Genomic DNA, 14,978 nt, shown 5'->3' with positions numbered 1-14,978 from the left:
TTTAAATTGTTTGCTATTTTTCTTTTAAAAAAATCCTTTAAAATACAAAAATATATAGAAAATCACACAAATCCCTAAAAACATATTTCTCTCCTAAAACTGCTTTAAAAAATGCACAAAAACCAACACCAACAGAGTTTATATGTGCATTTAAATGAAATAAAAAAAACTGTAAAAGTTTTAAAGTTTTTAAAGTAAAAAAATCATCATGAAAATAAAAGTAAAGAATAAAAAAATAAAAGGAAACATGAAACTAAACAAAGTCTAGAACAAATAAAGAAAAAGGTAAAATTATCATTAAATTAAATCATTAAAAAATAAATAAAGTGCAACAAAATCATGACAACACGTAAAACTAAAATACTGAATAAAACATGAAGGTTAAAAATGGTACCGGACTGAACCGACGCTCTGAGCGCCGCCACGTTGTGATGAAACGCGTCTCTCATGTCGATCAGAGTGAAACTGAGTCCTCGAGATTTGAGCTGCTGAGACGCAGCGATGCCTCCGAATCCTCCGCCAACGACCACGACGTGGACGCCGTCCACTGACGAGGCCTGAGCCCCCATCTCTGCGAGGACACAAACACACAGCAGGACATCTGAGGACGTCATCAACATTTTATGGTCCAAACAACAAGTAGTTAAGAAAATGATTGACTTATTGATTGATAACGAAAATAATAATTACAGACAAGACGTGAAAAATATGTTCAAACAGGAAGTGCGGCCGCTTTAGATACTCTGGTAGTTTAATCTTTGACTGTATGTGTTCATATATGAGTTTATATGAAATAAACTGGCTGTAAATTTTATGCGAAATCTAAAAATAACTTTCAACTGTTAAATGTGGTGGAGTCTAATATTTCTGTCAGTAGAGCAGAAGTGGAAAACAGTAGAAAAACGGTTTAATCAAGTACAAATACCTGAATATTCTACTAAAGGACAGAATTTGAGTAAAAGTACTTCGTTACCGCTGCACCCTGCTCATCTTTCAGAAGTATTTTGGAGGTTGATCTTAAAGGTGACGTCACATTATGTTTCCCTTAAAGCAGCGTGATGTCACGGCTCTGATGCAGGTAATAATAAATATTATAAATATTGATCAGAGTGATCAGAGTGTATAAAGAGCGTACGAGAGCGATGCTGCGGTCTGAGGTCTGCTGACGATGATGATGATGATGTGCTAATCTACCAAACATGGTGACGAAACATTTCCAAACTCAGTGCAGCAGAGTTTCTATTGGATGAACTGAGACTGTAGAAACAGGAAGAAGAATTCATCATCATGAGGCTTCGACAGAGGAGGACGTGACCTTCACTCTGCAGTACTACAGAAAAACACAGAAATATTCTAAATATAAATATGAGATCAGAATCAGCAGATACTTTCCAAACACTGGCCCCGCCCACTAATAAAGACACGTTCAAATATCAGCACAAATCACCAATCATATGGAAAAAGTTTAGAAAATATCAAACTATAATCATGAGTACGACAGAAGAGCTTCAAGAACTCATTTAAATTCGATTATTAGTTATTACTCGCTCTAAACGATTAATTTGAACAAGAGGAATTAATATTAAGATCAGATATGAGGAAGTTTCCTCAAACACATTAAACAGAAATATATAAAGAAAGAAAACAGCAGGTTCTGCCTGAATGACAAACAGAAAAGTGTCATTAAAAACATGAAAAATACAAAACTATGTACAAAATGTTGGAGTGAAAATAACCAGAATCACTGCATCAGAGTCAGTGACTCCTTTTGAACACAACTGTCTGTCTGTCTGTCTGTCTGTCTGCCTGTCTGTCTGTCTGTCTCTGTCTGTCTGTCTGTCTCTGCCTGTCTGTCTGTCTGTCTCTCTGTCTGTCTGTCTGTCTGTCTCTGCCTGTCTGTCTGTCTCTGCCTGTCTGTCTGTCTGTCTGTCTGTCTGTCTGTCTGTCTCTGCCTGTCTGTCTGTCTGTCTCTCTCTCTGTCTGTCTCTGCCTGTCTGTCTCTGCCTGTCTGTCTGTCTGTCTCTCTCTCTGTCTGTCTCTGCCTGTCTGTCTCTCTCTCTGTCTGTCTCTGCCTGTCTGTCTCTCTGTCTGTCTGTCTCTCTCTCTGTCTGTCTGTCTCTGCCTGTCTGTCTGTCTGTCTCTCTGTCTGTCTGTCTGTCTGTCTGTCTCTGCCTGTCTGTCTGTCTCTGCCTGTCTGTCTGTCTGTCTGTCTGTCTCTGCCTGTCTGTCTGTCTGTCTCTCTGCCTGTCTCTCTCTCTCTCTGTCTGTCTGCCTGCCTGTCTGTCTCTCTGCCTGTCTGTCTCTCTGTCTGTCTGTCTGTCTCTGCCTGTCTGTCTGTCTGTCTGTCTCTCTGTCTGTCTGTCTGTCTCTGCCTGTCTGTCTCTGTCTGTCTGTCTGTCTGCCTGTCTCCCTGCCTGTCTCCCTGTCTGTCTCTCTGTCTGTCTGTCTGTCTGTCTCTGCCTGTCTGTCTCTGCCTGTCTGTCTCTCTGTCTGTCTGTCTGTCTGGATTTATCTGTGTGTATTTTTTTACATCCTGTGTTTTATTATGAAATGTTTTGTTTTGTTTGTCTCATATTTTGTTTGTGATGAACTTTGTTTTCTTTATTGTTGGTTTTTTATTGTTGTCTCCACTGCAAATGGAAAATAAATTGACTCTGATATGTGGATATATGGTATATTGATATGTGGCGGAAGGTAACGAAGTACTCAAGTACTATACTGAAGTACAACGAGCTGCCTGTACTTTATTTGAGATATTATCTGTTAAAGTTTTCATTCTCTTCCTGTCCAGTGAAAACATTTTACTGCACTGATACTTCAAGAACACTTTCAACTCAGATTCTGAAGTACTTTTCTACTACTCGAACGTGAAGGACCTCCGAACATGACGTGTTTCCGCCTCGCGTCGTGCTGCTTCAACAGTAATAACCGTCGGTCGGTCACGTGACAAACAACAGAGCCAGGAGGTGAACTCACCTGTCGCAGGTGCGGATGTTCCCAAATGTTTCGTCTTTTCAGATTCTCTCCTGATTCACAGCTTCTGGTTTCTGCTGAGGTTTCCTCCTCTGACGACAGCAGCTCTCCACCAATCACAGCTGCGCTCTGAACACATGAGGGGCGGGCTCGTCTGCCGCCTTCAGGGGCTGTGGGAAATATTTTATTCTTACATAAAAGTTAACTAATTAATGAACTCACAAATAAAGTGACAATATGTTGGAAACAATATTAACCGCAAAGTAATAAAAGATGGAAACAAAACAAATTCTCACAAAACATCAAATATAAATGAAACAAAATAAAAATGAAAACTTTCCATCTGCTATTGATTTTCTTACATCACCAACTGACTTTTGAAGCTTCAGTTGAGAACCACACTGAGCCTTTTATAATCAGTGTTATAATCACTTTTATAATTTACTGAGACACTGAGATTTTATTCTTTTATTTTTCTGATTGTGAACTGAAGTGAATCTGTGTGCAGGGGAACTCACAGTGGGAGTGACACAGCTACACTATTTTATAAAATAAGATGCATTGTTGCAGATTAAACTAAATAGTTTAAATGATTTCTTCCTGTAATATAGTTTTATACAGCAATTTTACTACTTTTACTGAAGTAAATTACCTGCATACTTCTGTTACCTTTGCACATGAGAGTCATGATCAGGTTTCATTTTTAAACTTTATTGAACAATAACAATAACAAAGACAGACAGGGGTTTAGAGGCAGAAACAATACATTGCAATGATGTTACAGACATCACAACCAGAATATTACACAAAAATACTTACATAAAGCTCAAGAGTATAATGTTTTACAAGCTTAGTTCTTATAACACAAATCTGTGTTAATAATAGTTATGTTTAGTCAGACTAAAAATAAATGATTGGCAGATTTATGAAAATGTTTTGCCAACAGTAAAATCAATGTAATAGTATAGAAATTAGTAGCTTTAACAGAAAAATAATCAGTAAAACCAAAAATGTTCAGAAGAAAGTAAAGAAAAGTAAATATGTTGAGTAGTAAGTGTGTTGACAGCATAAAGTGTTGGATATCTTCAGTTCACTAAAACAACAACTAACATTAACATCATGTTTATATAAGTGGAGAAAAAATGAAGAAAACTGAAATTTTACACTTTTGTTTTTGAATAGAATAAAAGTTTCCTCAAACAACCAGACAGTCAGTGATGTATGGAAGTCGATCATTAAAAAAAGACTTTCCCTCTAACTGTGGTTTAGAAAGAGGAAATTTGATCCTAAAAACTGTTCATTATAAAGGAAGATTAAACTTTACGTAAGAATTTAATTTTTGTTCCCTTAGGTTTGAATAAGTCCAAGATCTTTCCTCTAGCGCCCCCCGCAGGACAAACTCAGATCCTACTCACATTCCAGGGTAGGAGACGGAGAACACAGAGTCACTGAGGAACCAGACCAGTCAGACCAGAACCCAAATCCAGGATGAAGAGGTTCAGTGAATGTGGTGTTGAAGGTGTGGAGGTGGATCAGTGTGTCAGAGGAGACTCTGTAGAAGGACAGAGAGCCAGCAGGACAGTCCACATACACTGCTACTCTGTGAGAGACAGAGGAGGAGGAGGAGGAGGAGGAGGAGGAGGAGGAGGAGGAGGAGGAGGTGATGGATATTCTTCTCTCATTGTGCCAGGCAGAGTAACCACCATCAGTGCAGCTCAGACACCAGGACTGATCATTTCTTCCAAACAAACAGTCTGCTCCGCTTCCTTTCCTTCTGATTCCTCTGTAAGTCACTGCGATAGAAACCCCTTCTCTCCACTCAACCTCCCAGTAACAGCGACCAGTCAGACCGTTTGTACACAGCACCTGGCGAAAGTAGTCAAATCTGTCCGGATGATCAGGATAAGACAGAATCTCCTCCCCACATGCCACCCTCGACTTGTTGTCAGACAGTCTGAGTTTCCTCATTATTGTGTTTGTGTCGATTGTGAGTTCACAGGAATCTGATGGAGAAGAAAACACGGCGCAGCTGCAGTTATTAATCCATCATCTGTTCATTAATTCACAGTTTGATGATGACATCAGAGATCTGAAGACAGTTGAATTTGCTTTGTTTTCATGAATCAAATTAAAACACACTTACACTTCTTCAGACCTGGTCTCAACCATCGAGCTCCACCAGGCTCCACCCTGAAAAGAGGAGGGGCATCAGACCGACATGGACATTACATGACTCTCATACACATGTTCATATGAAGCACTGTTATTAATGAGCTGCTATCGTTTTAGTTCACTGGAGCTTCTTATTGGCTGACGCCTACATCTCATAAATTTCACATATTCATTATATTATTAATCAGTATTATATCGACAAATCAAACATCAAATACTTCAGTCTGCATTAACTGATTTCTTTCCACTTGGGGTTTAACAAACATCTGACATACAATCCAAATACAGCTGTTTGGAACATTCCTCAGGTAAACAGGTGAGTTGGTAACAGGTGACAGGATCGTGTCACCGTGTTCTCCACTGCAGCCAGAGACCTTGGACCTGAAAGACTCTTTCTTCAACAGCTTGTTAGAGGTAAGTTTGGTGTATCGGGGTCATGTGAACCAGGCTGACGGTGTGATGGAGAAAAGGTTTCCAGCTCTTCTTCCTCTATTAGACTGACTGTCTGTGATCTGTTTCATACCTGGCAGTGTTTTGTCTCCTGTGTGGACCCTCCAGGAAGGCTGCGGACAACAGTTTCACTCCTGAGTCTCCTGGATGATTGTAGCTCAGGTCCAGTTCTGTCAGGTGGGAGGGGCTGGAGGTCAGAGCTGAGGCCAGAGAAGAACAGCCTTCCTCTGTGATCAGACAACCTGACAGGCTGCAAACACACACATCAACACACACGTTCCATAGTCAAAGGGTTCCATTAAGTTCCCATATCTGTGGCGTCTGCCAGTTCTGATCGATACAGAGATGAATAGAAAGACAAATCAATAAGAAAAATTGATATAAGAGGGATTAAGATTAAAATATAGATTAAAATATTAGATAAGTCTCTGATCTCTGCTTTTTGTTTCAACTGAATCTACTAACTTTATCACCATTTAATGATCCACATGGATGCAGTAAGAATTATTCAGCCTTCCTTGTAGATAAATTAATTTACCCTACAGGTTTAGGTGTTTTTTTTGTGTAACTCTAGAGTGTGCTGAAATACTTTTAATGTTATCCATAGTAAGGAGTGTAAAACCACTGTGAAACCTTTTTGTTGATGCTAGTAAATATGCCCATGGAGGCAGTTATAGTCAGTCAATACAGTACGTATTCAGAGGAAAAGTGCAGCCATGAGACATCCGAGGACATACGTGTCCCTTCTGATCCACAAATAGGGAAAAAGCTCTGGACATTACAGATGGAGTTCTAGAACTTGACCTATCCGATGTGTGTGAAGGTTATTATACATAATGAATTACCTTCAGTTGATGGTGATCAGCGTGATCCAGGTTAGAAGTAGACTAGAGAAGTCCCAGCAGTGGAGCTGAGCATTGTACTGCTGCAGACGGGGTTGGCAGAAAAAATGTTTAACCACATAAATAAAGGTCTACCTAAAAAATCGATACCCGCTCAAGTGTATACTAAAGAAGATCTTTTTTTTCACTGCTTTCTTTTGCCGCCAGACAGCTTTTTATTTTGGCACTACATTTTTCCAACTATAGTCCTTCCATACGTTTCCACACATGGGAGCTTCTAGTGCACTCAGCTGTTTGGCTCAGAAACTTGCAAGATCCACTTCTACTAACTGGGACTGACCACCATTTACTGAAGGTAAACATACATACATACATCATACAACGCCACTTAAAAAAAACTGAACTATCCCTTTAACTGGGTATACTGACCTTGGAAGGAGGGTGCTATTAGTGTTGTCATGATGCCAAAAGTCGGACTTTGATACCAATATCATAGTATGACAATACTCAATACCAATATGATACTTGCAACTGAAATGATACTGGTTTGATACTCGATAACGCTGGATGCACAGTATGTTCTTGCAAAACCAGAAGATCCACAGAGAATACAAAATACATCTACAATGAAATTTGGACTATATCATTTTAATCTCATAAGATTGAGGGCAAATTGCTAATCTATGGTAATATTTACTGAGTCAAATGTTACTATATAATGTATTATAGAGCTGCCCTGCACAGTTCTATGAATAGTTCTAAAACTATAAAGCATGACTTTACAAACAGGACATGTACACAAAATATTACTCCAACAACACAGTCACTTTTTCCCTAACTTCACCCTAACACTGGAGCTTCACAAGTAATGAACACTGGATTCTGTTGTGATCCAAAGTTCCTTACTTCATAAACAAAGGGAAGTACAGAGGAAAAAGAAGAGAAACTGAAGAGATAGTAGAGATAACACTGGAAGCAGAAACTGGCACAGCCTGATGTGATCTGCTATTTTACACAACTATTTTATCAGATTCAGATTATTCATAGCTTTTACATTCTAGGCGATGAATCTGACTGGAGTAGCCATGTTAGCCCTCCTGACATGTGAAGTCCTAGCTATTCTCTAAAATATGAGTTAAAGGAAAAGCAAAATACAGAAAGGGAACCTAAAGGAGCCCAGTACTACTGTTTCAGACCTAATTATGAAAGGTAACAAGATAAAATCGAATGAAAATGTTACAATCTGGAAACATGGAATCATTTTGAAAGTAAAAAAGCCAAAGTCAGATTTTAAGGTTAAAAGCAGCCACAAACTAACCTTTCCTGCTAATGTGGCTCACAGCTGATGATGTCAGTCCTGTTCTCTCACTCAGGACTGAACAACACTCATGTTCACATTCATTAACTGCAAACTGAGTTCACTTCAGGATAACTTGAACTTAAGGTGATACAAAAAGAAATTTAATGTGATGTTGTACAAATGTCGTTTTAATGATATGTCTTTGTGATGATTGTGTCTGAAAATATACTGAAATATAAGTTTAGAAACTAAAGAAACCAAAGTCCATACTGAGGTGAGGAATATATGTAAAGGGAAATAGTGATCAATTAAACATGATGAACTCTAACCTGAGAGTTTCCAGTGTGCAGTGTGAACTCATCAGTCCAGAAGACAGAAGTTTCACTCCTGAGTCCTGCAGGTTGTTGTTACTCAGGTCCAGGTCTCTCAGACTGGAGGACTGAGAGCTGAGAACTGAGGACAGAGCTTCACAGCTTCTCTCTGACAGGTTACAGCCACTCAGTCTGATGAGACAAAGAAAGAAAGGGTTTTCCCTCGCTCATGAAAATATAACACACCACTGAAAATCTGAAAAATAAATCCATAGACTTTATCTGTGTACTCACAGAGCTTTGTTGGAGGCTTTGACCACTGGCAGCAGCCTCAGAAGAGCCTCCTCTGAAGCAGAGAACTTCTTCAGGTCAAACACGTCCAGATCTTTTTCTGATGACAGTAAGATGAAGACCAGAGCTGACCACTGAGCAGGAGACAGTTTCTCTGTGGACAGACGTCCTGAACTCAGGGACTGTTGGATCTGATCCACTAGAGAACCATCATTCAGTTCATTCAGGCAGTGGAACAGATTGATGCTTCTCTCTGGAGACAGATTCTCACTGATCTTCTTCTTGATGTACTGGACTGTTTCCTGGTTGGACTGTGAGCTACTTCCTGTCTGTGTCAGCAAACCATGTAGGAGAATCTGATTGGTCTGTAGTGAAAGACCCAGGAGGAATCGGAGGAACAAGTCCAGGTGTCCATTAGGACTCTGTAAGGTCTTGTCCACAGCACTCTGGAAGAAGTGTGTCTCTGCAGATTCGTCTTGTCTTGTTTCAGATTTCTGGGATGTTGATTGTTCTTCTGACAGCAGATTGACTCCAGAGTTGATGAATGTCAGATGGACATGAAGAGCAGCCAGAAACTCCTGAACACTCAGATGGACGAAGCAGAACACCTTGTCCTGGTACAGTCCTCTCTCCTCTATAAAGATCTGTGTGAACACTCCTGAGTACACTGAGGCTGCTGTGATATCGATGCCGCACTCTGTCAGGTCTGATTCATAGAAGATCAGGTTTCCTTTCTGCAGCTGATCAAAAGCCAGTTTTCCCAGAGACTCAATCATCTCCCTGCTCTCTGGACTCCAGTGTGGATCCGTCTCAGATCCTCCATCATACTTGACGTTCTTCAGTTTGGACTGAACCACCAGGAAGTGGATGTACATCTCAGTCAGGGTCTTGGGCAGCTCTCCTCCCTCTCTGGTCTTCAACACGTCCTCCAGAACTGTAGCAGTGATCCAGCAGAAGACTGGGATGTGACACATGATGTGGAGGCTTCGTGATGTCTTGATGTGGGAGATGATTCTGCTGCTCTGCTTCTTATTTCTGAATCTCTTCCTGAAGTACTCCTCCTTCTGTGGGTCAGTGAACCCTCTGACCTCTGTCACCCTGTCAACACACCCAGGAGGGATCTGATTGGCTGCTGCAGGTCGTGTGGTTATCCAGAGGCGAGCAGAGGGAAGCAGTTTCCCCCTGATGAGGTTTGTCAGCAGCACATCCACTGAGGTGGACTCTGTAACATCAGTCAGGATCTCATTGTTGTGGAAGTCCAGAGGAAGTCGACACTCATCCAGACCATCAAAGATGAACACAACCTGGAACTCTTCAAACCTGCAGATTCCTGCTTCTTTGGTTTCAGTGAAGAAGAGATGAACAAGTTCCACCAAACTGAACTTTTCTTCTTTCAGCACATTCAGCTCTCTGAAAGTGAACGGAAACATGAACTGTATGTCCTGGTTGGTTTTGTCTTCAGTCCAGTCCAGAGTGAACTTCTGTGTTAAGACTGTTTTCCCGATGCCAGCCACTCCCTTTGTCATCACTGTTCTGATTGGTCCATCTCTTCCAGGTGAGGGTTTAAAGATGTCTTCATGTCTGATTGTTGTTTCTGGTCTGTCTGGTTTCCTGGATGCTGTTTCAATCTGTCTGACCTCATGTTCATCATTGACCTCTGAAGCCCCTCCCTCTGTGATGTAGAGCTCTGTGTAGATCTGGTTCAGAGGGGTTTTAGGGTTTCCTGCTTTAGCGATCCCCTCAAACACACACTGGAACTTCTTCTTCAGGTTAGATTTAAGTTTACTCTGGAAACAAACTGGAACAGGATATCCTGAACAGACAATAAAAACAATCAATAAGTAACATTATACCTCAAAGAAAGACTACATGATTATGTTTTTCTCCATCTCTTGAGACATTAGTTAATGTCCAAGTCATCCAACATGTTAAATCTTTGAAGAAATCCTCTTACTGCTCTGCAGACGGTCAGCCAGCTCCTCCTGCTTCATTCTCCTCAGGAAGTGCAGTGTGATCTTCAGAAATGCTTCTCTGCTGCTCCTCATCTGCTTGTCATCCTCACCATCAGCCACTCCCTCATCCTCCCTCTGAGTCTCTAAGCATTCTGGGTAATCTGAACTCAGAATCTTCTGGATCTCCTTCATCTCTTTCTTCACAAAAGCAACAATGTTGTCTTCCAGTGTCTGAAGCAGAGAATTTTATGAATTACAAAAATTGAAATCACGGAAACAAAGATCAGATCCATGTTGGACTGACACTGGTCTAAAAGTGCAGCATCAGGATTATTGTGAACAGAACAGAATAGATGTACAAGTATTTGTTGTACATGTACAGACCATAAATATGGAGGAGTCCAGGTGTGTTTGCTGCTGCTGGGCAGACGGATCACTGGGAACCTCTGAGCTCTCCGGGTCGACTCTGAGGGGGAATCATGAATTCACTTACATTATGTTTCTTATTTCCAGTTTAAACTGTTTAAACCTACACTACACCCACAACACACTGGGACAAAGCCAGTTAGTGATTTAATATTTTTCACACTGTATATTTGTATTTGGGTAGCTTTTGATTACAATAAGTACAGATGTTTACATTTTAAATGTTTAATTTTACATTTAAAATTTAGACATGACATTTTAAAGCCACTGGAAACCCAAATCCACAACAGCCCTTTACCTATATAATTTAGGGTCTTAATTTAAGCATAAAGAGTATTAGAAATTAGTTTTAATCCAGTTATGAGCACTTTCCTGATATTTGAACTGATGCACAGCATGAATGACACTGTTGATGCTTTCTCTCTAGACTCTTGACTTTATTTGTTTTCTCCAGGGATTCAAAATGAAGACATGAGGCAAATTATTTGCCACAAGTCTTTTTAGAAGTTGAGTTATTTAAGTGACTCAAGGAATTGCTGCAGCCATAATGCTCTCTTCTTGGCTGAGATGGACAGCACAGTGCTGCAACACGTCTTTCAGTTTTATCAAAGACATGAATTTTTAAGAATTCTGTTGGTCCACAGTATTTTTGTTTATACTGTTACTGAATAAAAAACTTTCTATAAAAACTGGTGTGTTTTATGCATGTTTAAGTATTACCATAATACAATAATGTGCTAATAAAATGTATTTTGCCTTTTTGCCTTTAATGAATACAAAAACAACAATGAAATGAACATTTCTACTGGGTCATAAGTGATGACTGAAATGCATTATGTTTATTTTAGTGTACACATGATTTTTTTTTCAGAAAATGATGCAGATTATGCCTTTAACATTACTGGGAAGAGGGTTAGTAGTATTATATCTGACAACGCTGTGCAGAGGAGGACTAATCATGTAAGTACAGATACCACACCCACAACATACAGAGTTTGAGCTGCTCCTCTCTGGTCTTGGATTGAAGCGTCCAAAGGGCCAGAACACGTGCAACAAGATGTCATAGAGACAGAACCTCAAAGGAATCTGGGTTAGCCTGTCTTAGCATCTAGCATCTGTTAGCCTCAAATGAAATCATTGATGATGATGATGATGATGATGATGATGATGATGATGATGATGATGATGTAGTCCACAGAGAGGTAGACATGCTGCTTGGAGCTTACCTCCTCTCAGCAGATGGTTGTTGTTGTTGTTGAAAAGTAATCAGGCGAGGATTTGACTGATCACTCTTGAAGGAAACACAGCTGGGTTCAGGTTCAGGATCAGGATCAGGTTCTGGTTTAGCAGAACTGTTAGACAGAGAGGAAGAGCACCAAAGATGGAAATTCAGTTTTAGTCCTTTAGTCTAAGCTGCTGGAGACACTAGCTTCTATCAACAAGAAAAAAAGATCAACACAACGATTTCAGTCTGTTTCATCACTTCATTGTTCTGTATAACACTGGACCAAACCAAGACTAAATGTACTTTTTCTGAGCAGACTGGTGACAGATTGGTGCTGAGCCTGACTCAGGAACACACAACACTGTGATATGTCATCAAATCCACTATACTGGATGGCTCAAGACCAGCCTTTGAACAAATGCATGCAAATGGGGCAACTGTGGCTTTTCTGAATAAAAAAACTCTTACTCATTAACATTTGTCAACAAATTTGAATAAATCATGTTAAATTCCAGGGTTTATGATCTACAGTACATAGAGAAATTACTCCATGTAGATCACATAACCTTGAATACAAAAATGACTCATTCAAATCTGGTTGAGAAATGTTTTTGTGGTCCTTTAAAGAAATTGTTTACAGTCTGCAGCTTTTAATATTGAAAAGTTGACACCTTTAAGTTGAAAGATTTAATGGAAAGTAGACAGGGCATGAAGAGGAATTACATGGATTTTCTTCACAAAAGAGCTACAGGATCAAAGGAATGGATCACCAAAGAATCACAGTGCTTTTTATCAAGAGCAGCCAAACCAAACCAAAATGGTGGCACGTTGAGACATGATCCAAAGGCCAATGCAGTGTCTGCAAATACAGTATACGTCTGTCGTTTACACCAAAAGTGCATTTCTCCACAAACAGCCCTACAATAATAAATGTCCTTGTTAAATACACACACACACACACACACACACACACACAGCTCTGAGTGTGAGTAATGATGTGGAGTGATCTGAGTGCTGAGCTGTGACTTGGAAAAGACTGATGGACAGTTAGAGATCCTGGTTTTACCTCTGAGCTTTGGGTTTAGAGGGAGGGACTCCCTCCTCTCTGTCCTCAGATGGATTCATGCTGCTGGACTCACATCCACATCAGCTCACACACACTTTCATCTGGAGAGGAAACACAAATCATTCATCTGCACATCAGCTGAAACCATCCTGTAAAAGTATCATCTCCTCCTCCTCTGATTGGCTGTTACTTTATTCAGACAGAGGCTGCTGTACTTCCACCATCAGTCCACTAGATGGCATCAAGACACTGCAGTGAACTGAACAGCAGCCCAGGACACACTTTGCATGGAGGACCTTACAGACACACTGAATTTGATATTCAGTAAATTCAGTTAATTAAACTGTGTAATGTGTCACCCAGCTGATTGTACCTGACGTCAGCTCAGCAAGACTGACCAGCTGTTTGTCTGTAACATGAACTGACATGTCTTACTGCTTCTATGACACTCAGGCACGGACTCCATTTTCATATTAACATCATTACTTTTGCATTGTCCTCATTCACACAAATATTGAGTGTTTTGCATCATAACTCGTACATGCTTTGATCAAGTTTCTATCCAGTATGAGATTATATATATGGATTTATATGTATTCATAACTGTATAACTTCCTTGAAAATATTCTATATTCTATTCCAACTGAAATATATTTTATACATGTTGTGTGCAGCTGTATTTCATTGTGCTGTCTTGTGTTGTCATCATATAGGGGTGTCATAATATCAGAATTGAACTGAAAACTGATCAAAATGAGCTTTCAGTTTCAATAACTGAAATCAAAGAGAATCAGCGGTTCTCACGGTATTTTCTCTCTCTAAAACATTAAATGAAATCTGATCTGATCACAGTACAAACTGACAGAGAGACACTGGTTTCTGTTAGAGGTGTGTTCAGATCTCTGACAGCTCATTAGGTGACGCATATTTATTTATTTAAAATAATAATAATAATAATAATAATAATAATAATAATAATAATAATGACAGTAATAAACGTTTAGGTTCCTCATCGCCTTCGTTTCTTCTTCATATCATAAACTGAGCATCAGCTCAGTATTACACACCCAAATATTGGCACAACATGGCGGAAATTTGAACAGCTGCTGTTTCACGTCTTTCATCCAGAGTCGAGTTGAGATACATTACAGCTCAAGACGCATTTTTTTTCTGTTTGAATGTGACTAATTAACGACAGAATAAGTTAACGAACATTTCAAACTTGTTACCTTACCTTCATCTGGAGGTTCAGAGAGAGAAGCAAAGTGCGCCACAACGAACATAAGAACCGAAAGTAACTTAGAGAACATAGAAATGAATCTGAGATGCTGCAGTCCGATACTCTCTGCTTCCTGCTCAGGGAACTTCACTTTCCTCTCCTCGTATATTAATTTATGGTGTTACTTTCTGATGGGATTATTATTTACCTAAATATGTTATTATTATTATTATTATTATTATTATTATTATTATTATTATTATTATTATTATTATTATTATTTATACAATATATTGCACAAGTCAGTTGCACATCAGAGTTGTAAAGGATTATACATACTGTTAATCCCTCACACTCTCTAATGTGCAACTACCTCCTGCAATATATTGTATATTTACATTTTCTACTGTTAAATAATTTTGTGTGCAATATATATTTATATTGTAATTATATTGGAAATCATCACGGTGACGTTTATGCTGCTATTCTTCACACTTCAATTTTATCTTGATTTGATCTATTTTCTATTCACCATTCACTCATTTTTCTACCTATATTTTGGATCTTCTGTGACATGTTTTTTATTTTATTTAGTGCCATTTGAACTGTCTGCTCACACATAATCAGTTTTTTAAAGAAACTCTGTGAAACACCCAGAAAACTTTTGCTGCAACTATTGAAATGTTACATGACAGAAACAAAATATTAAGTAAAACAAAAACAAAACTGATACATTACAAATCTTATTCTA

At 39.3% G+C, this 14,978-nt stretch overlaps 3 protein-coding genes across 5 annotated transcripts in view; all 3 read right to left on the bottom strand.

Moving 5' to 3' along the window:
* The window catches only part of aifm2 (AIF family member 2, ferroptosis suppressor), a 6,954-nt gene extending 3,859 nt beyond the window's left edge, over positions 1 to 3,095 (bottom strand). The window contains exons 1-3 of one of the 3 annotated variants that reach the window (XM_084736611.1): positions 2,977 to 3,095; positions 1,136 to 1,257; positions 395 to 571 (exon numbers count right to left, since the gene is read on the bottom strand). In XM_084736611.1, the coding sequence (XP_084592737.1) occupies positions 395 to 569 (175 nt within the window). In that variant the 5' untranslated portion in view covers positions 570 to 571; positions 1,136 to 1,257; positions 2,977 to 3,095. Of the gene's footprint in view, positions 1 to 394; positions 572 to 1,135; positions 1,331 to 2,976 lie in introns of all 3 variants that reach the window. The other 2 variants (XM_084736614.1, XM_084736615.1) reach the window with 2 other exon arrangements.
* LOC146314968 (tripartite motif-containing protein 14-like) lies at positions 1,286 to 5,853 on the bottom strand (the record flags this gene model as incomplete). The annotated part of the gene is made up of 5 exons (XM_084736512.1): positions 1,286 to 1,330; positions 2,977 to 3,143; positions 4,389 to 4,976; positions 5,117 to 5,163; positions 5,669 to 5,853. Coding segments are annotated over 5 exons (1,032 nt in total), but the record flags the coding sequence as incomplete, so codon positions are not given.
* Positions 5,854 to 8,338: 2,485 nt separating this feature from the next.
* Positions 8,339 to 10,508, bottom strand: LOC146314967 (NLR family CARD domain-containing protein 3-like). The gene is made up of 2 exons (XM_084735293.1): positions 10,294 to 10,508; positions 8,339 to 10,152 (listed from the first exon to the last, which is right to left on the bottom strand). The coding sequence occupies exons 1-2, from the start codon at positions 10,481 to 10,483 to the stop codon at positions 8,339 to 8,341; spliced, it is 2,004 nt and encodes a 667-aa protein (XP_084591419.1). The 5' UTR covers positions 10,484 to 10,508.
* Between the last annotated feature and the right edge of the window lie 4,470 nt (positions 10,509 to 14,978).

Source organism: Lutjanus erythropterus, chromosome 14 (genome assembly GCF_056507025.1).
Source record: "Lutjanus erythropterus isolate fLutEry1 chromosome 14, fLutEry1.hap2, whole genome shotgun sequence".
Lineage (NCBI taxonomy): Eukaryota > Metazoa > Chordata > Actinopteri > Lutjaniformes > Lutjanidae > Lutjanus > Lutjanus erythropterus.
Note: the sequence above shows the minus strand (reverse complement) of the source record. Positions and strands in the feature narration are given on the sequence as shown.